General features: G+C 40.8%; 2 protein-coding genes across 2 annotated transcripts; both read right to left on the reverse strand.

The window, feature by feature from the left end:
* Positions 1 to 7,051: 7,051 nt before the first annotated feature.
* TEDDM1 (transmembrane epididymal protein 1) lies at positions 7,052 to 7,957 on the reverse strand. The gene has a single exon (XM_039249311.1). The coding sequence runs from the start codon at positions 7,955 to 7,957 to the stop codon at positions 7,052 to 7,054; it is 906 nt and encodes a 301-aa protein (XP_039105242.1).
* A 15,886-nt stretch (positions 7,958 to 23,843) lies between these two features.
* Positions 23,844 to 24,749, reverse strand: LOC120243226 (transmembrane epididymal protein 1-like). Its single transcript, XM_039249310.1, has one exon. It carries the CDS (start codon positions 24,747 to 24,749, stop codon positions 23,844 to 23,846), a length of 906 nt encoding a protein of 301 aa, XP_039105241.1.
* Positions 24,750 to 25,123: the final 374 nt, after the last annotated feature.

The following is a 25,123-nucleotide window of genomic DNA, read 5'->3' on the forward strand; positions in this document are numbered from 1 at the left end:
ACCACCTGAGGGTGTCTAGCTTTTATTGCATCTCTTCAAGATCCCTCGTATTTGAGACTTCGAGATTTTTCTGTTTGAAGACCGGGAAGTCAGGCTTCAGTGCCTTTGGAAGAGGAAGGGAAGAAGTTTGCTCTTGTGGTTATATTTTGTACCACAAATATGGAAAAAGAAATGTTGCCTGTGACCACACACACACACACACACACACACACACACACATAACTTGGCTTCTTTGGTCAACATCCTTCTAATCCCGGAGTGTGTCTGGCACTGTAACACCTTTAAAGGACAGATGCAGCTTTCATCTCAAACAGGATTTTGGTATATTTCAGACAGGTGACATTCTGCACTGGGTTAAGGAGTCTTGCAAACGTGATGGATTCCATTTTAAGTTTCAGTGCGTTTGAAGCATTGTGGTGTGGTGGTTGAAGGCTGGGCTTCAGGTCATACAAACACAGGTTCAAATCTGAGCTTTACTTCTTACTCGCTTTGTGTTAGCTTTCTTAGCCACATGAGACCACAGTTTTCTTGCCTACAAAATAAGGGTAACAGCCACCTTGTATATTGAAGGATTAATTCTGATAGCATATACTCTATATGAATATAGTAAACTTAAAAAACAATAATAAGGTTAAGGTAATCCAAAGAGATTGGATTATTTTATTCCCCATGAAGTACAACTTTCTCAGTCGAGTTTAAATAGTTGAGGGGGAGGGTAAGGTGGGGAAGAGGAAAGGTGATGTTTTTATTTTAAAAGATGTTAATTTCAGACGCCAAACTGCCTAAGCATAAACCAGAGCCTTCTAGGCTCATCACCATCAGCATCTGAGATGCAAATGGCAAATATAATAGAAAATGGGATAGTAGGAACCGAATGCAGTTTTTAAAACTTACGGTGTTACGTTTTGCTATGTGAGTACCTGCTTCACTTGCTAGGTATCTTCACCTCCTTGAGCAATGCCTTCATCTTTCTATCCTCCAATGGTGTCCCAAGTGAGTGTTCAATAAATTGTGTTTGTTGATCACACAGAAATGACTGACAGCGGCACCATCAAGGGAACATGTGCTTTGAGCTGCTTTTCCAAGAATGGAAATGGATTTTCTTTGATCCATTCATGTGACCAGAGGCATACTTTGTGAGGGTTAGAAATGTAATACATGACCACTGAGTCTTTCAGGAGGGAACAAGAGGCCTTGTCCTTGGTCAGCCTCAAACTTACCAACCCAATTAGGGCCCAAAGGAGCCCAAGGACTGATTGGGGAAGCTTGAAAAAGTACGAGGGAAGGAAAAGCAGACAAAGTTAACTGGTTCACCCCCAGAAACCCAGATTGTACTTTTAATGAAGTTAAAAGTAGGACTGCCTGTTCCATTCAGTTTGACTTTGTTCTGTCTGTTGCCCTTTGTTCTCTTCCCCCTTCTCTAAATTGCCACTCGCCCCCATTTTCCACCCTCTCCATAAAAAGGGCATTAGAATGCTTGAACCCGTGAACTATTGCATCTCGTGGTACACCCAGTATCAAAGCTGACAGGGCATTCTATTATTACCTGTGCTTTGAAGTCTGGATTTTCTCTTAGAATAGGGTAGTTGCATCCAACAGGTGAGAGGAATGGGAGAGCAGTATTACAGGTAAAAATTGTTCCAAATCTGCAGAAAGGGCTGGGCACTGAAAGCATTTCTTCAGTGTTGTTCTCTACCTGCAGTAAAGGCTTTGGCTTGGGTAGGCTTTACCTGTGAGTTCTTCTCTCAGTTTCTTTCTGTCTCTTCTAAAGGACCCATTCCCACTCTGCAAGTTGTGAAGTTCTCAGTCGAGTGATTTGGAAGTGCCTTTCTAGGGCCTGTGTGGTTGTCTTGCACTCGTTACAGACAAGATTGGCGTAGGGCTCAAACCTAATCAAACCTTCAACCATAACAGGCAGTTTGGGAAATGGAGTTTCCCTATATTTGAATGATTTCAGTAGACATTCAACAAAACTCTTAGCTCAGGCTAAAGAAACATAGCTGAGACCCAGGCTTGAGGAACACCCTGGAAACCCAACCCAGAATTGTAAATTCTTTTTTTTTTTTTTTAAGTAAGCCAACACCAGTTCTTTCCCAAAGAATAGACCATAATATAACCTTGAAACCAAAATAAAACAAAACCACAAAAACAAAAAAGAAACAGCCTTGGAAGTTGATGTCATTACTTGTAAACCAAATTTTGGGGAGAAACTACTGTTGGCCAAGCTTTCCAGTTTCACGTATATAATGAAAGAAGGAAAGGCCAGGTTTTACCTCAATTCAGTACCGAACATGGAACACAAAAGAATTGTTCTTTATGTCCTTTCTGATTGTTTGATATTCTTAAGCGCAGGATAGGAAATTAGAAGTTCAAATTTAAGCAGTTTTTTAGCCTAATAGGCGTTTTGTTGAAGGCCCCTCAAAATCATTTGAATATAGGGAACACTCCATTTCCCAAATTGTGTGTTATGACGGAAGCTTAAGTGTGTTTGAGCCTTACCCTAAATGTTGACTCAAGTAGGAAACTGGGGGAGCTGGGAAGAATTAAGTTCATCGTAGCTTACAACAGGGGAAAATAAGCCTTGCTGAGAAAATTGAATCCGTGTAATTCTAGAACTAGTCTGCACATCTTTCTACCAGATGAGGAGGCTGAGAGAGGCTGCTATCACATGTAGTCACTTGCTGAAGTCAACTTTGGGCAGCCTAATACATTTCCCAGGTGTAACTCCCTTGAGAGCATTTTGTGTTTCCCTTCCTCCAGTGTCCTCAGGCCTCTCGGCTAGTGCATTCCTGGGCCACCACCACTGCAACACTGCAATCTCTCTTGTCCCCATTAAGGAAAGGACTCAGTGAGGGGACTGACCAGTTTACCTCTGAATTCTACATTGGGGCTCACTCAGTGCCTTCCATATGGTAGACATTCAATATACTCTTTGGGAATAACTAGATGACCAGGAAAAAAAAAAAAAGTAAACGCTTTATGTCAGGTTCTCCTTAAAGGAATCTTTGGAGATCATTTTGCGTATTTAATCATCTGTCCCCAGTTTCATTATTTTGTGAATCTGGAAATTTCATAGATAAATCTTGTTCCTTATTCCCAATATATGGATGGATCTCCCTTTGTTCTCTGGATTGATTAGAACATTTGTGAAGCTTAATTTTAAAAGCTTAGGAAATTTAGCATTATGATCAAAAATATATATATACATATATATTTATCTATATATATGTATATATATATATATATTGCACAGACCAGAGTGTGTCCTTTAGTTGGTTCCCTTCCCAGAGATGTCCTCAACTGGATCCACAGTCCTGCTTCCCTCACCCTCTAACCCATTAGTTGATTGGAATCCCTGTTTACTTCACATTCACATGCCAAATTTTAATGAGAAACAAACAACCCTGAGATACGTTGTCTGGATGCTTGGGCAATAGTTAAACTTAGTTTTGTTTTTCCTGACCTCCTTTCCCTTCGCCCCCCCACCCCCTTTTAAACCAGTTCTGAGAAGACTTGTTTACCGGGTTGGAGAGCCAGAGGCTTGGCTGGGGTGGTGTGAACGTAGCGCTCTCTGGTGTTAACATTTGAGAATTACAAACATCTCTCCCAAGCTTAAGAGTGGGAATTTTTTTTTCCTCGCTGGCCTTCAAGGGGAGAGCCTCTGTGTTATATCTCAAATATAGTAAATTAATAACATGCACATTTATTACCTACAATGGATATTTAAGAGAATCTATTTTGGGAGTATCAACTGATTACCAGACATTTGTTTATTATAAAATTAGGCTTCAAATGACTAGAAAAGAGCAGCTTAACAGTATTTTGTGCTTTTTCATCATCTCCCACCAGTGTGTAGAAGAGGTAAAGAGAAAGTCCCCCAAGAAGGGTAACTGAAAAGCGTGTAGCACCCAAGAGTTAAAGGGGGAAATGGAGAGGACCAGAAAATGTGGCTACAAATCTTATCCTCAGCCCTTACTCGGATCTGAGCCCAGAAATTTAAGACCCAGCCAGAAGTTGAGTCTGCCAGACTCTCAATCCCAGGGGAGGCTGGGGTAAGGGTATGTTATACCCAGATCGCGGTATCCTCACCGACCAGAGACCACCAGGGAGACCGAGTCACGCATGCAAAGGCAAAGGGCTTTATTACGGGCTTAAGCTCGGACTCACAGACTTCACCAGCGCATGGATCCGTGCTGAGAGCCCCGAACAAGGGCAGAGTAGGGTTTTTATGGGGTTTGAGACTGGGGAGTTACAGAAGTGGTGACATGGGAACAGTGATCCAGTCATAATTATTCAACATCATTGACAGCGGGTTTGACCATACACATTGTCTAGAGTATTCGTTACTTTTGGCGGGATCCAATTACAGCATTTAGAGTACGTTTAAATTCAACCAATCACAGAGCGAGCCTAGGGTCTTGTTCGGTGACTAACAGATTAACTTTTTTTTTTTTAATATTTTTTTAATTATTTATTTCTAGGAGAGAGAGAGAGGGAGACAGCATGAGCAGGGGAGGGTCAGAGAGAGAGGGAGTCACAGACTTTGAAACAGGCTCCAGGCTCTGGGCTGGCAGTCAGCATAGAGCCCGACGCGGGGCTCGAACCCACGAACCGTGAGATAATGACCTAAGTGAAAGTCGGACGCTTAACCGACTAAGCCACCCAGGCGCCCCAAACAGATTAACTTTAACATTAGGTAACAGGGTCCTATCTATAGTTTCTATCTCCAGGCCTCTCTCCCTTAACAATGTGGAGGGTGGTCGCTGGCCTTTCTTGATTGGGTGTTGCAAGGGTGGTTACTCCTGCCTTGGGCAATGTGTAACTACCTGATAGTTTCCGGGAAGCTGAAACTCAGGCCTTCTAGTTTAGAGGGGAAACTTAAAGCCTGTCATGGAGTCAGTTTGGTTTAGACGTTTAGACTTGTGGCCTTACAGGTATTGGGTGGTGGGCAGAAAGTCTGACAGAGACATGCTCTGTAGGAGACGTCTAGAGTATGTTCATGTGCCACATTTTTCTAGCTGGGCCTTCTGGGTGGCCATTTGTCCTTCCTCCATCCCTCCCTTTTCCTCTTTCTTGTTTTTTAAAACACTTTCAATTTGGAGCACCTGGGTGGCTCGGTTGGTTAAGCACCCAATTTTGGCTCAGGTCATGATCTCATGGCTCATGAGGTCAAGCTGACAGCTCAGAGCCTGGAGCCTACTTCAGTTTCTGTGTCTCCCTCTCTCTCTGCCCCTCCTCTGCTCACACTCTGTCTCTCTCTTCTTCAAAAATAAATCAGTATTTTAAAAAATTGAAAAAATTTCAATTTGAGGATCACTTCCTTTACCATTGCCATTAGCAAAGTCACTGTGACCCAGAGGACAGTTACTGGCTTGAGTCAAACATACCTGCACTCAAATTCCTGTCTTTCCTTGTACCAGCTGTAAGACTTGGGTAAGTCAACCTGCTGAGTTTCAGTTTTCTGGAAGTTCCTTACAGATTAAAAAGCACTAACAGAGTAAACAATTCAGAAATAGGTTGGTGGATTTTGTTTTCCCAGGAATGAGGAAGAAAGTGGAGTCATTACTAAGGAGATGACTCAAGCTTGGAGACTGTTGGTATTTCCCACAGGTTCACAGAATCTTGGACCTGTGCTGAAACACATTTAGAAGGAACAGGGGTAGGCAGAGATTCTGGAAGCAAATAAGCCTTTATTTTTAAAAAAAATTTTAATGTTTTATTTATTTCTGCAAGAGGGAGAGACAGAGCATGAGCAGGGGAGGGTCAGAGAGAGAGGGAGACACAGAATCCGAAGCAGGCTCCAGCCTCTGACCTGGCTGTCAGCACAGAGCCCGTTGTGGGGCTTGAACCCATGAACTATGAGATCATGACCTGAGCTGAAGTTGGATGCTTAACCGACTGAGCCACCCAGGCGCCCCCAAATAAGCCTTTATTATGCATCACTTATACTACATTTTGGGACATACATAGGAAATTATGTAACTTGGATACCATAAAGTCCTTACCCTTTAGGAATCTATGCTTTAGGTGGTGAGGAAAAACTTACCCAAAAGAAATTATTTCAAAGAGAGTACAAAGCACAGTGTATCAGCTGCAGGGGCAATTTAACAAAGCAGGTTTATTATACACACCTATGAATTCCAGAACAAAGGGGTCAGTAAGAGCTTGGAGAAGGCCCCCTTGGGGGAGCTCAGTGGGGTGAGAGTGAAGGTGGGTTTTATGCTGGGTATCAAAAAACAGGGTAAAACTGTGATTGTCTGATGGCTTTCTGTAAGATGCAAGGGACTGAAACTTGCAAAGACCCAAGGATACGCTCTAGGAAACTACATGTGCAAAATTGGTGATTGTGAAATAGATAAACTTTGGTGGGAATAGGAGTAGTAAAATATGAAGTTGGAAAAGCACTGAGCACTTGAATTCTATATTTGAATATTTCACATGTGAAATGTTGCTATATTAAAGCATTAATAAAGTCTCACTTTATTAATTTGGATTTGAAATGAAGGCAATCATTAAAAATGGGAAGGGGATATAAAAATAATTTCAACCAGTATAAATTAATGATAAATTCTGTTTATATTACTTCCACATGGCAGAGCAACTTTAGTGAGCAACCTGAAGTACTCACTTTATCAGGATGAGACTTAAATGATTCCAGTTTTGAATTGCAAGAAATCATTATACTTTCAAGTAAAAGGCAATCACTTGTGCCTGGAGAAGTCACTGGTGACAGCATGACTGCTGGACACTGCTGTCCATTTGAAGGTCTCCCTTTGATTGCATCTTCTGCCCCCATGGCTTTTCTCACACATTTACCTACTCCCCTGGTGCTCTCCCTACCACCCCACCAATCCCATCAGCATCTCTTAAGTTCCTCTCTCCTCATCTCTTCAGCAATTAGAAGTTCAAGGGTAGGAGATGTACCAGCACATAGAGACTAACTGCTGTCTATTACCTTCACTGGGGACCAAAAAGGCTACAGTGCACTGTCTGAGTGAACACACAAGGAGGAAGATGGGTGGACAATGTGCCAGGCATTCTAGGCCCTGTCTCAGGAAGAGCTCCTTGAAAGGAGAAGAGCCTGGTCCTCTTTCTCTGACTGTTGCACTTCCCGCAGCAATTTGTAGAGGGGTCCTACAGTGCCCCTGTGACATGGAGTTTCTTTGGATCCCATCAGCTTCAAGCTGGGACGGTAACAACAATGCCACAAGGAAGAGATTCCATAGATTCCCAGCAGACACAAAGCATTGATCATCACATGCCAACAGAAGAAGGTGGTGATAAACATGATGTCACTGATGTCATCATCCTGCCATGGGTAGCCAGTGACTGGTCTGTACAGAATAAAGCCTCCCTGTATCAGCCAGGAGCCCATCATCAGGAACAGAAAAGTCTCAATTAGCAAGAGGTGAAATGTGTCAGGAGTCCACAGCTGTATGGTCAATACCAGCATCAACAGGAACACCACCACGATGAGCAGATAATGAATCTGAAGCTCTATCCCTGTTGAGTCCTGGACATGTGACGACAACAACAACAGGAGCACATAGAAGGTCAGGACCAAGGTACCTTTCTCTAGGACCACACACCTCTGAGGTAGCAAGTTCTTGCTCGTGATATCTACACAGCCATTGAGCGTAAGGAGGGTGAACATAGTGAGGTGCTGCCACTCTTTGGGGTACATAAATCTTGGTGGCAGCTCTCTGTTCATCAGTATCAACCCTCCTTTAATGCAGCTGATCTCATAAGCTATCAAAATGGAGCCCACCAACATCTTCAGCAAACCTCCATAGGATATTTTCCACAGCCTGGCCCATCTTCTGTTATTCCGAGGATGGCATGAAGGATCCAGGAGAGAGTCTTTGAATATCATAGCTTTGGAGACTACTATTGCCTGACACAGTCCATATGAGATTAGAAACAGCCCTGGGTACACATGACCAATAAAGGTTCCCATTGAGCTACACAGATCTGTCTAACAAAGGAGAGAAGAGCAAATTTTGGGCAAGTCCACAACTTCTGGGGCCACTGCAAAGTCTGGGCTTTGGAAAGAATTGCCTTCCACCAACTTTTATCATCTTACCCCACCCACTGCTCCCACACAGAGGAAATGTTCCTTGAAACAAGCCTACAGATTTGGTGAGGTAAAGTCTCATTATTCCATTCCATTCTGGAACATTGAGAACTAACTGATTTATGACAAAGAAGAACACTTGTGAATATGATTTTAGCTCCTGTCTATGGCCCTTGAGGCACTTCTGTTCACACCTGTCCCTTTCTCCCATGGCTTTCTTCCCCTTGTGTTTCCAAGCACTCAAACAAAGAGAGGAGTATGGGATGGGGGTAGGGGTTGCTGTGGTATCCTCAGGAAGCCTGGGCACTCACAAACCCTACAGTTGTTCTCAGACATAACTCTGTTCCATTTGTAAGGTTTTCTTTCTGGACACATATATTTAGAAACATTTGGATATGTGACCATATAATATATACCTAGTGTCTATCTGGCTTTTCTGTCTCTTAAATACACATTCCAAAGATCACTAAGAAAGCTTCCTTCACCTCCTCCTCCTCTTCAGATCTCCATCCATACCCGCATCTCTACTTCAACATCTCAACTGGCCAATAAATGGATCTGAAAATCTATCTTTTCATATTGATTTTCAGGGATTGTGGTGGTTTTGTAGTGTGTTATCCTAACTAAGCTTAAGCCATATTTCCCAGAATTTGCTTCCTTATAGACAGTTCCATGTTGGGTTGGCTATAGGAGAGATTTACATGAGAATCAGAAGGTGGGAGTGTGTAGAGTGCCAGGTGCCACATAGCTCATGTGTTCTGTTATTGATCTGTGGACCCATCTCCTTGGCATGGGCAGCAACCAGGCCTATAGCTTCCTCAGCTTCTCTTCGTGTCAAGGGCACCAGCTTCTGCAGGTCACTTGCCACTGAAGTATGAGGTGGTGAGAGGCACATACAGACTCAATTTTGTTCTCATCCATTTTGGTTTGTCCTTGATATTCTCTAACTTCCTGCAATATACTTCTTCCTGACTGCTGCCATATTGACCTGAAATGATCTCAGACCTTATCACATAGCAGAAAGGCCACAGCCTCCCATAGACTTCTTCAATACGAATGTATAAGGTCTAATAGCCATAAGAAAATCATATTTCATACTACTTTGCTCCCTTGATTCATTCTTAACTGATACAAGGGAATGAGGTATAATTCTTCAAATGCAGATACCAATGAATGTGTGACTCTAGTGAGTTGGTGTTGGTCATTTGTATTTTAATGTGAATTAGCCCATCAGCTTCATTTATCTGTTACTCCACTAGTGTCTAATGCACCTCACAAGACAGAGTCCTAGGTATTGGGTACCAGGAAGCTGAGTATAAGGCAGAGAGGATGGTGGAGAAAAAGGTACAGGGAATGTGAGGCATGCCCTAGACCCACACATGGTGTTGGGTTTATTGCAGGAGGTACTGAAATAGGAGTTTTTCGGAGTGTGGCAATTGTGCTAAGGCAAAGGTGGGGGGGGGAGGTTTGGGAGAGGAAGTCCATCACTCAGCATGAACCACGTTGACATCACAGTCTTCTGCATAATCATCACTCCTCACAGTACAAGCAATGTCATGGGGGAAGAGAGGCAGCACCGGTATGCCGATAGCACCTCTAGAAGAGAGGAGGTGAAAATTCACCTAGGTCATAGCATTGCTTCTGAGCCCTCACCCCATCCAAATACTTAGTCTTTCTCAAGTGCACTTAATTCCAGAAAAATTAAATATCTCTCTCTCTTTGCCCTTGAGAATGGCAATAATTCAGATTGCTTCTTACTATTGAGAGATTTGGCAGGATTAAGATTTCAGCGTGAAGGCAAGTTGGAAGAACAAAGCTTAATTCTGCTTTATTAAGGAATTTGCTTATTTTAAAATTTAGTTTTAGACTTTTTTCGATTAATGTATAGTCATTTTAGAAAAATCATGTAAATATATAAGCAAAAAGAACAATATTAAAAATGATCTTGGGGTGCATGGGTGGCTCAGTCAATTGAGCGTCCAACTTCGGCTCAGGTCATGATCTCGTGGTTGACGAGCCTACTTCGGATTCTGTGTCTCCCTTGCTCTCTGCCCTTCCCCTGCTCATGCTCTCTCTCTGTCTCAAAAATAAATACATATTTTAAAAATATTTTTAAAAATGATCTTTAACTCTATAATCTGGAGGTGACCATTGCTACCATTGAGGTATACAAATGCAGTTTTAAGAAGGCAACCTAAGGAAGTGGAAAATGCATTACTGGAAGTCATAAATCTGGGTTCTAATTCTGGTTCTCTCTTTATTTGCTGGATGTCATACCTCTTATGTGAAAAAAACATTGAATGTTGAACTTAACTTTCTATTGATGTGAAAGTAAAAGATCATGCATGTTGTCACAGAAGTGAACATATTTATCTACTGTCTCTTTATCTCTTTTGAATTAACAAAAAGCTTGGGGAGCATGGTAGACCTCAATGCTCAGAGGGAGGAGATCCAAAGGGAAAAGCTCAGTGACACTTCTGAAGTAAGGGAGGAGAGGACCCCAGGGATTCTCTTTGGTTTTTGGATTTGCTCTGGGAGAAACACAGAGTTCATCACTCCCCTAAGTAACAGGAGGGGTGGGCTGGTGTGTGCATGGTCCACAGGCCTCAGGCAACTGCATTCAGTCACTTTTAATGTTGCTTCTCATACTTCAAGGCTGTGGTCCAAATGAAATGAGGGCAGCAGAGTTCAGGCCAGCTCCCACACTCATCTCCCCAGTTGTTTCTGGCAGCTGTAAGTTGGTTGCCAGTGGTCAGAGAAGAAGGGAGGTTGACAGCACTGACCCATCAGCAAGGTTGGAAGTGCAAGGTTGAAAGTGGCACATATGAGGACAAGTAGCCCCATTGAAGGTCCCATCTGGGATGCTCAGGACCCCATCTTGGCCAGGCACCAGCACTACATGTTGTTCATTAAAACATGGACATCCTGATGTCAGACTTTGAAGATAGGAATCACCTATCCCAAACCAGACACTGCCCACGAGTAGCCGAGAAGGAAGCCAAAGGTGGTGAATGATTAGCAGAGCTATCAGACAGCTCCAAAGTCTCTGGACAATGAGTGCCTGGACAGGCTGTTTCTGAGAGAAACTTTTCTTGCCCACAGGAGCCCATGGAGGTCCTTCATGTCCTGGCTGCTCTACATTGAGACTCCCCTCAGACCTGCCCTACCTCCCTCCCCACATTCTAGTGGGTCCCCAGGCACAGCCACTGCCAATTGTTTGGCGTAAAATGCTAGAATGAGCAAGAAAGTCTTCAAATTCCTGAAGAATTTGCTACTACTGTGGATTCTACTGAATATAACAGGGCATATAAAAAAGTATATGACATAGTTCTTACCCTCAAAGAGCTTACAATTTAGTTGAAGGCACAAGTCTCTACACACACACACACAATACAGTTATTAGAGAACTATAGACTACTTCTCTTCCTTAGAAATAAAATATGGCATGTAATTTTAAATTTCCTAACAGCACATTAAAAACATAAAATGGTGAAATTAATTTCAATGAAGTATTATTTTTACCCAATATATCTAAAATGTTATTTCAGCATGTAATTAATATAAAAATGGAAAGTGAAGTATGTGAGGTTCCTCATTTCATACTAAGTCTTCAAACTCCAGTGTATATTTTATACCCATAGTGCATCTCAGTTCAGACAAGCCATATTACAAGCACTCAGTACCTCTATGTGGTTAGTGGATGCCATATTGGATTATGCAGATTTAGACAGTATGGAATGACATATTGAGTGAATTTTAGAGTTTTAGTGAAAAGAACAGATCATGGAGGAGACAGAAGTTTGGTCAAAAATGGCATCTAGAGAACTACAGTATAAAGTTCTTGATAGCTGTGGGGTTTTAGTATGGTGCTTCTGAAAGCATCTTTTAATTTACCTCTTTTTGTTTAGGAGGAACATCATCAGCATCATCATCAACAACAAATGACTGCAACTCACCTTGCTGCAAGGCAGAATATACCACAGAAAGAAAGAAAGCTGGAGCCTGGGAACTCAAGCAGAACAACAGAAGAAGTGGGTACATGGAAATAGGCACAAGGTCAGAGATAGCCCATCTGTTCATGGGCCAAACTTTCATCTCATTTCCAGTAAGGGTTACCAAACCTTGGGGTTTGTCATTGACTTACCAAAACAAGGCTCACAGAAGATGGAAAACAACATTCTAATTTCTTTGTTTGAAAGGATATACATGCTTTATTTCTCTTGGCACACCAGCCTATAATTTTCCTCTTAGAAATTTTCTAAAATGTGAGCTTTATACCTCATTGCATAATTATGACTTAGGTTTCACAGTTTGTATAATTGATTTCAGGTACTTTTTGATGATCATATTTCAACAGCTGCAAATTTATTTTTCTTCTGGAAACTTTTGGCAAGGTATACGTATATACTCACCTTACCTCTGTTATACCTATTTCTTCTTTTATGACTATGCTATTAACTCATACCCATGGCCAAGGACAGAACTCAAGGACCCTGAGTCTGGTTTTTTCCATAGATCATTTCTCTTCTAAACCAGAATTTGCATGCCCCAATTACGAGTTAACCTTTGATCTCTCTTGTGCAGAAATTTTGATTCTGCAGTTTTGGAACCCCTTGGTAAATCTCAAAATTCCCTGTGAGAGATACAGCTATCTGACCACTGAATACTCTTGCTCCCTTCCTACAATGTAGAGTGTTGCTGGGACCACACTTCCCAGCCACTCAGTGACTGTGTTTGGGCCAGTGGAATGTGTGTGGAAGTGATGTACACCACTTCAAGACAGGGCCTATAGTGGGGCGCCTGGGTGGCTTAGTCGGTTAAGGGTCCAACTTTCGCTTAGGTCATGATCTCGCGGTTTGTGGGTTCGAGTCCCGCGTCGGGCTCTATGCTGACTGCCAGCTCAGAGCCTGGAGCCTATTTCAGAGTCTGTGTCTCCCTCTCTCTCTGACCCTCCCCTGCTCACGCTGTCTCTCTCTCAAAAAAAAAAATAAAAATATTAAAAAAAAAAAACACAGGGCCTATAGAAACTTCCTTTTACTCCTCACCCTTTCTTTTTCCATATCTGCTGGCTTAATACAGAAGACTGTGAGGCACTAGAGAAGGTCAAAGTCACAAGATGAAAGTCACATCTAAAAGACCAGGTAGAAGACTTATGAGTGTGGGAGAAATAACTTTCTTTTGTGTTAAGCCAATAAGGTTTAGATTTATCTGTTTTAAATCAGTTAGTTAGTATACATTGCCTGCCAAGCCTCCAAGAAGACCTGGGAAGCTCATGAAAATTCAACACTTGGCCATCAACATTAACGCAGCAAATTACCCGAAGGGTTAAGTTGATTTCTCCCAATCAATTCCCTTCTCTGCTTTCGGTATCTCAAAGTCTAGAATTATTCTCATGTGCCTTGTTCAAACCAGTGTTTGAACCAGGTCCCAGGAAACTAAATTCACAAAGCTACCTTATAATTAATTATAGACAGAGCAAAGGAACTTGATAGTCCTGAAGCTTCTCATTCTCATTAGGAGCCCTGCTTCATTTTGGCTACAATCCTCCACTCATGGGGCCACACATGTTCTTTGTTTTTTTTTTTTGTTTGTTTTAATTTATTTTTTATTTAAATCCAAGTTAGTTAACATATGGTGTAAAAATGACTTCAGGAATAGAATTTAGTGATTCATCACTTACATATAATACCCAGTGCTCATCCTAATACGTGCCTTCCTCAACTCCCCTTGTCCATTTAGCGCATCCCCCCACCCAACACCCTTCCAGCAACCTTCAGTTTGTTCTCTGTATTTACGAGTCTCTTATGCTTTGTTTCTCTCTCTGTTTTTATCTTATTTTTGCTTCCCTTTTCGTATGTTCATCCATTTTTTAAACATCTCTCTCTTGTTCTTTTATTTTCTTAATTAAAAAAAATTTTTTAATGTTTTATTTATTTCTCAGAGAGAGAAGGAGAGATAGCGTGAGCAGGGGAGAGGCAGAGAGAGAGGGAGGTACAGAATCTGAAACAGGCTCCAGGCTCTGAGCTGGCTGTCAGCATAGAGCCCGATGCGGGGCTTGAACTCACGAACTGTGAGATCATGACCTGAGCTGAAGTTGGACGCTTAACTGACTGAGCCAACCAGGCGCCCCATCTCGTTCTCTCTTTTAAATTTACATTCAAGTTAGCTAGCATATAGTGCAATAATGATTTAAGTAGAATTCAGTGATTCATCACCTATATGTAACACCCAGTGCTCATCCCAACAAGTGCCCTCCTCAATGTCCCTTGTCCATTTAGCCCATCCCCCCAGCAAAAACCCCTCCAGCAACCCTTAGTTCGTTCTCTGTATTTAAGAGTTTCTTATGTTTTGTCTCCCTCCCTGTTTTTATATTAGTTTTGCTTCCTTTCCATTATGTTCACCTGTTTTGTATCTTAAATTCTACATGACTGAAGTCATATGACACATGTGTTTCTCTGACTGACTAATTTCACTTAGCATAGTACACTCTAGTTCCATCTACTTTGTTGCAAATGGCAAGATTTCATTCTTTTTGATTGCCAAGTAGTATTCCATTGTGTATATACCACATCTTCTTTATCTATTCATCAGTTGATGGACATTTGGGCTTTTTCCATAATTTGGCTATTTTTGATAGTGCTATATAATAAACATTGGGGAACATGTACCCCTTTGAATCAGCACTCCTATATCCTTTGGATAAATACCTAGTAGTACAATTACTGGGTTTTAGGGTATTCTATTTAATTTTTTGAGGAACCTCCATACTGTTTTCCGGAGTGGCTATACCAGTTTGCATTCCCACCAGCAGTGCAAAAGGGTTTCTCTTTCTCCACATCCTCGCCAACATCTGTTGTTGCCTGAGTTGTTAATTTTTAGCCACTCTGACCTCTGTGAGGTGATATCTCATTGTGGTTTTGATTTGTGTTTCCCTGCTGATGAGTAATGTTGATTATTTTTTCATGCGTCTATTGACCACCTGGATGTCTTCTGTGAAAAAGTGTCTATTCATGTCTTTTGCCCATTTCTTCACTGGATTATTTGATTTTTGGCTGTTGAGTTTGATAAGTTCTTTATAGATTTTGGATACTAACCCTTTAGCTGATCTGTCATTTGCAAATATCTTCTCTCATTCCATCGGTTGCCTTTTTGTTTTGTTGATTGTTTCCTTCGCTGTACAGAAGCTTTTTATCTTTATGAGGTCCTAATAGTTCATTTTTGCTTTTGTTTCCTTTGCCTCCAGAGACATGTCACATAAGAAGTTGCTGTGGCTGAGGTCAAAGAGGTTTTTGCCGTTTTTCTACTCTAGGATTTTAATGGCTTCCTGTCTTATGTTTAGGTCTTTCATCCATTTTCAGTTTATTTTTGTGTATGGTGTAAGAAAGTGATCCGGTTTCATTTTTTTTGCATGTTGCAGTCCAGTTTTCTGAACACCATTTGCTGAAGAGACTGTCATTTTGTTTCCATTGGATAGTCTTTCTTGCTTTGTCAAAGATTATTTGGCCATACATATGTGGGTTCATTTCTGGATTCTCCGTTCTGTTACATTGATCTATGTGTCTGTTTATGTGACAGACCCACACTGTCTTGATGATTACAGCTTTGTAATACAGCATGAAGTCCAAAATTGTGGTTAAATGGAGCCTCACATCTTAATGAGATATAGTGTTCCTTATCAGTGACTAGTGTTGGATCACCCAAAACTAATACCAGCTATATTGGATTTCCCTTGCTGCATAAAAAAATTAACATAAATTTAGGAATTTAAGCAGCACAGACTTATTATATCACAGTTTCCATGGGTCAGGAATTCAATATAGGTTAGCTGAAACCTCTGCTCAGAATCTCACCAAGCTTAAATCAAGGAGCTGGCTGGGGCTATGATTTGTTTTTGAGGCTCAGGGTTCTCTTTTAAGCTTACTGGCTGTTGGCAAAACTCATCTCCTTGCAGTTTTAGGACTGAACCTCTTAGTTTCTTGATGGTCAGCCAGGACTGCTGTCAGCATCAAGAGGTTTATCACAGTTCCCTGCCATGTGACCCCCACAGGAAGATCACAACATGGCTGCTTACTTTCTTCTAGTCCAACAGAAGAAGCATACCCTTGAGGATTAATGAAGATCTCACCTGACAAAGTCAGACAATCCAGGACAGCCTCTCTTTTCACTAATTTAAACTCAGCCAGTTAGTACCTAATCATGGGAGTGATAAACCATTATATTCATTGGTTCCATTGAAGGGGAGGGAGTTATACAGAATGTGTACACCAGGGATAGGAATCATGGGAGCCATCTTAGAATTCTGCTTACCACATCACCCAATTCTCCTTCCCATTCCTTACTATAAGTTGCAATATGATTGTATATATCTTTGTTATTTGTTAATCCCTGCATAGTACCTGGAAAAAAATAGCTATTTAGGATTTTTTTCTTATTCTTTTCTTTTCTCTTCTTTTCCTTTTAATTTATTGTCAAGTTAGCTATCATTCAGTGTATATAGTGTGCTCTTGGTTTTGGGGGTAGATTCCCATGATTCATTGCTTACATATAACACCTAGTACTCATCCCAGCAAGTGCCCTCCTCAATGCCCATCACCCATTTCCCCCTCCTTCGACCCCCACATCGACCCTCAGTTTGTTCTCTGCATTCAACAGTCTCTTACGGTTTGCCTTCCTCTCTGTTTGAAACTATTTTTCCCCTTCCCCTCCCCCATGGTCCTCCATTAAGTTTCTCAAGTTCCACATATGAGTGAAAAGATATGATATCTGTCTTTTTCTGACTGACTTCTTTCATTTAGCTTAATACCCTTCAGATCCATCCACATTGTTGCAAATGGCAGGATTTCATTCTTTCTCATTGCCAAGTAGGATTCCAGTGTATATAAACCACATCTTCTTTATCCATTCAACAGTTGATGGAATTTGGGCTCTTTCCAAAATTTGGCTACTGTTGAAAGTGCTGCTATAAACATTGGGGTACATGTGCCCTTATGAATCAGCACTCCTGTATCTTTTGGATAAATTCCTAGTAGCCCTATTGCTGGTTGTAGGGTAGTTCTATTTTTAATTTTTGAGGAACCTCCACACTGTTTTCCAGAGCGGCTATACCAGTGTGCATTCCCACCAACAGTGCAAGAGGGTCCCCATTTATTCACTTCCTTGCCAACATTTGTTGTTTCCTGAGTTGTTAATTTTAGCCACTCTGACCGGTGTGAGGTGGTATCCCAGTGTGGTTTTGATTTGTACTTCCCTAATAATGAGTGATATTGAGTATCTTTTCATGTGTCTTTTGGCCCTCTGGATGTCTTCTATGGAAAAGTGTCTATCTATTCATGTCTTCTGCCCCTTTCGTTACTGGATTATTTATTTACTTATTTATAGATTCTGGACACTAACCCTTTATCTGATCTGCCATTTGCAAATATCTTCTCCCATTCCATTGGTTGCCTTTTAGTTTTGTTGATCGTTTCCTTTGCTGTACAGAAGCTTTTTATTTTGACGAGGTCCCAAAAGTTTATTTTTGCTTTTATTCCCTTGCCTTCGGAGATGTGTCAAGCAAGAAACTGCTGTGGCTGAGGTCAGAGAGGTTGTTGCTTGTTTTTTCCTCTAGGGTTTTGATGGTTTCCTGTCTCGCATTTAGGTCTTTCATTCATTTTGACTTTATTTTTCTGTATGGTATAAGAAAGTGGTGCTGTTTCATTCTTCTGCACGTTGCTGTCCAGTTCTCCCAGCACCATCTTTTTTCCATTGGATACTCTTTACTGCTTTGTCAAATATTAGTTAGCTATACATTTGTGGGTCCAATTCTTGGTTGTTTATTGTATTCCATTGGTCTCTGTGTCTGTTCTTGTGCCAGTACCATCCTGTATTGATGATTACAGCTTTGTAGTAGAGGCTAAAGTCTGGGATTGGGATGCCCCCCACTTTGGTTTTCTTTTTCAACATAACTTTGGCTATTTGAAGTCTTTTGTGGTTCCATACAAATTTTAGGATTGTTTATTCTAATTTTCAGAAGAATGCCAGTGCAGTTTTGATTGGGATTGCATTGGATTTATAGATTGCTTTGGGTAGCATTGACATTTTAACAATATTTGTTCTTCCAACCCACAAGCATGGAATGTTTTTCCATTTCTTTATGTCTTCTTCAATTTACTTCATAAGTTTTCAGCATACAGCTCTTTCATACCTTTGGTTAGGTTTATTCCTAGATATTTTATGGTTCTTGGTGCAATTGTAAATGGGATCTGTTTCTTGATTTCTCTTTCTGTTGCTTCATTATTGGTGTATAAAAATGCAACTGATTTCTGTACATTGATTTTGTATCCTGCAGCTATTTAGGATTTTTGAATACATTAATTGAGTCCTTTGGTTGTTTTGATTGAAGTTGGAAGATCCCCTTAATTTATTACCCACCTGTTTGGAAATTAGTCTCCTTCATTATGTGTTCACTTTTGTAAAATTTGGTTGTAGTTTTTCTCTTGTCACTGTTCCAAATATCTGGGAGAAGAATTGTATTTAAGGATTCTGGCCTCCTGCACACTTACTCCACTGATGTTTCAGATAAGGTACCACTAGGAAATATATGGCAACACACACTGGGATAGTTCAAGAAGGGTTAGTAAAGGTACTTCTTATACAGATGTGGGCAGGGTACAAGGAGATCACAAGAGATAGTGGAGTAACAGTAGGAGCTGTTATTTCCTTTAGGCACCAAAGGACCTAAGATAGGAGAAGTTCTAGTATATGCAAGGACAGTGTAGTGGGTTGAATGGTGGCGCTTAAAAAGATATTTCCAAGTCCTAATCCCCAGGACCCCGTGATTGTGACCTTATTTGACAAAAGGGTTTTTGTGGATATAATTAAGTTAAAGATCTTGAGATGAATCATCTTGGTTTTAGGGTAGGGTCTAAATCTAATGACAGGGAAGCTTATAAGAGAAAGTCTGAAGATGATTTGAGACACAGAAGCACACAAAGGAGAAGACAATGTAAAGATGGAAGCAGATATTGGAATGATGTATCTATAAGCCAAGGAATGCCAAGGACTGCCAACAGTCCTTGATGAGAAGCTGAGGGAGAGACATGGGACAGAGTCTCCTTCAGAGACTCCAGAAGGACTCAACACTTCCTTCACCTTGACTTTGGACTTCTGGCATCCAAAACTGTGAGATAGTATATTTCTGTTTTAAGCCACTTAGTTTGTGGTAACTTGTTATGGCAGCCTAGGACAGATACTGATGGTGTCATGGTGGCAAGGTACTGCCAGCTTGAGGTGACTCCAGAGACAGGATCAAAAAGAAGAAAAACCCTAATCTCAGTCTCTTGACCATCCTCTCCTTCTGGGCCTTGTATTGGCCAAAGGTTGCCTGAAGTCAGAAGATAAAGGAGCTCAATGATGTGGTACAGGCCAGGGAAGTCTCCTGAGAGAGAGAACAAAATGGAGGTGAAAGGTAGATTTGGAGGGGCACACTGAAGATAAACAGTACATCTTCTTAAGGTTATAGGTAGAGTAACCATAGATCCTAATGTGTCTGTGGCAGTATGGTTTTTACCTGTTGTCCCAATGCAGGTATTAATTTTTCCTTTTATTTTTCAAGGGTTCAGGTTTGAATGAGAAATTATATGGTCACATTAGTTATAGGTTAAAATCCAATTGGATTAGTACTCAAATGGATAGAGAGTTTTCTGTACAATATGTTAAGTGAAGCAAGTCACCACACCATCAGAATGCCATCTCTCGCAATTGACCCGTGGTCCTGACCATTCTTGGTAGGTATAAGAAGAAAAATTAAGACCTTTCTGAAGTAAACAAAAACATAATTGTTTCCAAAACCTGGATCATACAACCCCTATTTTCTGAAGTTAGCTTTTTTCACTTCATCTTGGAGACCTGTTTTGTCAGGACATACAGATCTCTCCTGTTCTTTTTAGGTCCTATATAGGACTCCATAATTTATTTAACCATTTCTCTACTTGTAAACATTTGTTATTTAAAGTTCCTGATGTAAAAAAATGCTTCAGTGACCACTATATATGCTCTTTGTATAGATGTGTGAGTATTTCTAGAATAGGTATTGTATCCAAGTTCTTAGCTACAGACAATAAGAATCTATTTTGGCTAGTTTAAGAGAAGAAATTTATTTAAATAGACAAGTTAGTTCACAGAATCATTAGGATGGCTGGAGAAAAAGACTTCAGGTTTAAGTATGAAGGACTAATGCCCAGGATTGCACTGTTGAAATGGGATTAGGTTGCTGCTTTTGACACTGACCCCAGAACTAAGGGACAGACCGGTGTGATGATGAACATAGGTGCCTATCTTTGCTGCTAGTCTTCTACAGAATAGAAACCCCATGCACAGCCAGTTTCCTTACATTGTTCACTTGTGAGTTTAAGTCTTAAGTGGGTCACATGCCTCTACCCTAGCTAGCTACAAGGGAGGCCAGGGATTAAAAATAAAAATCTACCAGGAAGGCATGCCTGATAAAGTGGAAATTGTTCAAATGTTGGGAAGCTCTTTCAAAGATGGTGATACACTCATATGAGAGATGTCTACTGCAGACAGCAAAAGTGCAACTGCCTGTTTAAGGATAAGTATACTTTAAATTCTGGCAACCTCTGCCAAACTGACTTCAAGGAAATGTAGACCAATTTACATTGCCACATGCACTGTATCATAATTCCCTACATCTCTTCCCTACATCATCTCCAGTAATGGATAATATTATTTCTTCAATACTTTTGACACTTTTTGACAACCTGACATTAAATAAAGATCCTACTTTTTAAAAATCTGCTTTTTCTCAAAATTGTTTAACCATTTCAAAAAAATGTTTATTAGCCATTTGTTCTTTTAAGACATAATCACTTATATATTCTGCCTGCTTTCTTAATATTAGGTTGCTTTTTTGTTTGTTAATGTTTGAACATCTCTGTGTATTCTGAACATCAGTTTATTTTTGTCTGTTCCATATGTTGAAAATATTCTTCACAGTAATCCTTTTATCTCTTTTGCTTATGTCTTTTAGTTGTGGGAAATTTAAACAAAATGGCTAATCTTTTCAGAGTTTTATCCCCAGAAAAATTTTCATGTCTTTTAATATAAAATACTCTCCTTCAACCGCTTCAAAACATTTTTTAGGCTTCTTGCTCATGTTTATCTTTTTATCTATTATTCTTTGTGTGTGTGTGTTGTATGAGATAGAAACTAAGCTATTGTTGTTTGTTTGTTTTGTTTTTCCAAGTGGAGAGCCAATTATTTCTCACATTTTTTGAAGAGCCCATTCTTAACATGTATTTAATTTTTTCACTACGTATTTCTGTTTCTGAAGACTCTGTTACATTACACAATGTTGGTTTAAGGTTCTACGATGATACTTGTTTGCTTCTACACCACAGTTTTAATGATTGAATACTTATAATGTATTATGAGAGCTGGTAAAGCAATTTATTCCTCATTTTTTTCTTCTAGAAAGAAAGAAGACCTAGGGTCTTCTCTCTGTTTCTTTCCCAGATATATTTTAGAATGAGTTTGCTGAATTCCATTAAAATAGCATGGAGAATTTTTTTATTAGAAGTACATTTAATTTAAATAGTTTTCTGGGGTTCCTGGGTGGCTCAGTTGGTTAAGTGTCTGACTCAGTTTTGGCTCAGGTCGTGGTCTCACAATTTGCAGGACTGAACCCTGTGTCAGGTTCTACACTGATAGTAAGGAGCCTACTTGAGATTCTCTCTCCCTCTCTCTCTGCCTCTTCCCCACTCACTCACAGTAAATAAATAAATAATAAATAAATAAATAAATAAATAAATAAATAAATTTCTGTAAATGCAAGTATGTTGCCCAGAAGGTATGTTTTATGGTGTATTATGTTAGGATAAATTCATTTATTAGTAGATATTTCCTCAGCAGTTTAGAACTGGGGTACAAATAACTTGTTAAGACCAAGAGTTGTTTTCTGTATTTCTTCATCATTTACCATGATTATATTAAAAATGGCAATAAAAAAGTTGGGATCCCTAAAGAAAAATAATGGGAAAGCACTCAGGAACTAGGTATAATAGGAGAAACAAGAAGGATTAGAAATACTCAAAGAAACATGTCCCAGGCTCTGCTCTGTCCTGTACCTAGAAATGTAAGCCCCAGCCAGAAGTGCAAGAGCCCATCAGCTTCTTCATACCTCAAGGAGCCAAGGGGGTAGAGACAAATATACTCTTTAGGAGGAAGGGGTGAGTAATTGCACTGTTCTACTCATTTACAGGGGGTCTGCCTACTTTCTACCCATTTCCTTGTCTGGATCAGTCAACCCCTCCTCTGCAGAGAGGTCAGTGGAGCCCAGATGACAGAAGCAAGGATTTCACTTTCAGACTTGCCAGCCTAAGTTTCTGACCTGCCTCTGGTTAGCCATGAATCTTTGGGCAAATCAGCCCATCAGAGTCTTAGAAACTTCTGGAAAACCAACAGGTGGTACCTTATGCAGATATACTAAGCAATAACATACAGAGAACTTTTTCAAATAGGTCAGTGGAGGTTTAATTTTACACACAGACCAGGAAGTGAGTGGACACACTGCTTAGATGATTTAGACATTACACTCTAGATGCCTCCCTGAGGGTTCACAGAGCAGTCAAACATTATATTTAGGAGACACAGGAAACAGAGGCTCCGGAAGCAAGTGAAACTTCATTAAGTATTGACCACATAGAGGACAATGTTATATCCTGGAATATGCAAAGCAAATTGGGTAACTAGGGTGTGACAAATTCTCCATTCTTAAGGAACCTACCTTTTAGTGAGGCAAAACTTCCCCATGTAAAATAAGACAGAGCTGAATGTATCAGCAGCATGGGCAAGATAACAAAGTACAATTTGAAAGAGTTGCAGGTCAACGGAACATACGAAACATTTCTGGAGAAGGAATTCTTGGTGGTAGCAGTGCACGGAGATTTAATGCTGGGTATGAAATAACTCTGTGTACTAAATATGTGACTGGCACTGGTTTTTTCTAAATTGTACACCTTATTATTTGGCAAAGGCACAAGAGTAGTATATAATAAATTAGGATCTAATAGATTGCTGGTTGGACTGGTGGTAGTTAAACAAGTAGCTTATAAACACCTTGCTTGGCTAGATTAGAATTTAGGGATAAGACATGTGGTGGCATTTAATGAAAATTTGGCTTATGGAAACTTGAAAAATTGTGATATGAATTACTGGGTTTTACTTTATGTGCAAAATTTGAAATGATATGAATCTACCCAAATTAAAAAATACACATGAGATTCTTATCACTTCAAAGACGTGGGAGAAGTGAATTGTACCACATCTGTTTCCACATGGTGCTGTCACTTAAGTTGGAAAGCAGAGACACCCAATATTGCAGTTTGACTTGTGAGAAGTCTTTATTCTTCAAGTAAAAGGCTGGAGAAGTAGCTGGTGACAGCATGACTGCTGGATGCTGCTCTCCTCCGTTTGAAGGCCTCCCTTCATTTGCATCTTCTGCCCCCATGGCCTTTCTCACACATTTACCTACTCCCCTGGTGCTCTCCCTACCACCCACCAATCCCATCAACATCTTTTTCTCAGACTCCTCTCTCCTCATCTCTTCAGCAATGAGAAGTTCAAGGGTAGGAGATATACCAGCACATAGAGACTAACTGCTCTCCTTCATGGCCATTACCTTCACTGGGCACCAAAAAGGCTACAGTGCACTGTCTGAGTGAACACACAAGGAAGAAGATGGGTGGACAATGTGCCAGGCATTCTAGGCCCTGTCTCAGGAAGAGCTCCTTGAAAGGAGAAGAGCCTGGTCCTCTTTCTCTGACTGTTCCACTTCCTGCAGCAATTTGTAGAGGGGTCCTACAGTGCCCCTGTGACATGGAGTTTCTTTGGATCCCATCAGCTTCAAGCTGGGACGGTAACAACAATGCCACAAGGAAGAGATTCCATAGATTCCCAGCAGACACAAAGCATTGATCATCACATGCCAACAGAAGAAGGTGGTGATAAACATGATGTCACTGATGTCATCATCCTGCCATGGGTAGCCAGTGACTGGTCTGTACAGAATAAAGCCTCCCTGTATCAGCCAGGAGCCCATCATCAGGAACAGAAAAGTCTCAATTAGCAAGAGGTGAAATGTGTCAGGAGTCCACAGCTGTATGGTCAATACCAGCATCAACAGGAACACCACCACGATGAGCAGATAATGAATCTGAAGCTCTATCCCTGTTGAGTCCTGGACATGTGACATCAACAACAGCAGGAGCACATAGAAGGTCAGGACCAAGGTACCTTTCTCTAGGACCACACACCTCTGAGGTAGCAAGTTCTTGCTCGTGACATCTACACAGCCGTTGAAGGTGAGGAGGATGAACATAGTGAGGTGCTGCCACTCTTTGGGGTACATAAATCTTGGTGGGTACTTCTTGTCCATCAACACCATCCCATCATCAAGACAGAATGCTACGTAAATCGTTAAGATGGATCCCACCAACATCTTCAGCAAACCTTTGTAGGATATTTTCCACAGCCTGTCCCATATTCCCTTGTTCCTAGGAGGGCATGAAGGACAGAGGAGAGAGTCATTGACTATCATGGCCTTAAAGATCACTGTGGCCTGATGCAGTCCATAAGAGAAAAGATATAGCCCTGGGTATACATGACCTATGAACTTTCCCATGAAATTACAGATCTGTCTTACTAAGGAGTGAGGACAAAACTCAGGACCTCTCTGCTCTCCTCTCTGTTGAGGGCCCTTCAAGTTGTAGGCTACATATACAGAGCTAACTTCTTCCTCTTTTTATTATCTCTCTCTGCCCACTGCTCCCAGAAAGAATTCAAAGTTCAGGACAAGAGCCTACACTTTTGGTAATACGGGTCTCGTTGTTCCATTTCATTCTAGTACACTGGGAACAAACTGAATTCTGCCAAAAAAAAAAAAAAAAAAAAAAGGAAGATGAATATTCCCCAGTATGCACCTGTGAGAATGTGCACTCTCATGAGCTTTGTGTTTGGGCCTTTGAGATGCTTCTGGTCACACTGTCCCTTTTTCCC

This window comes from Hyaena hyaena, unplaced genomic scaffold (assembly GCF_003009895.1).
Source record: "Hyaena hyaena isolate Hyena2069 unplaced genomic scaffold, ASM300989v1 scaffold_337, whole genome shotgun sequence".
NCBI classification, from domain to species: domain Eukaryota; kingdom Metazoa; phylum Chordata; class Mammalia; order Carnivora; family Hyaenidae; genus Hyaena; species Hyaena hyaena.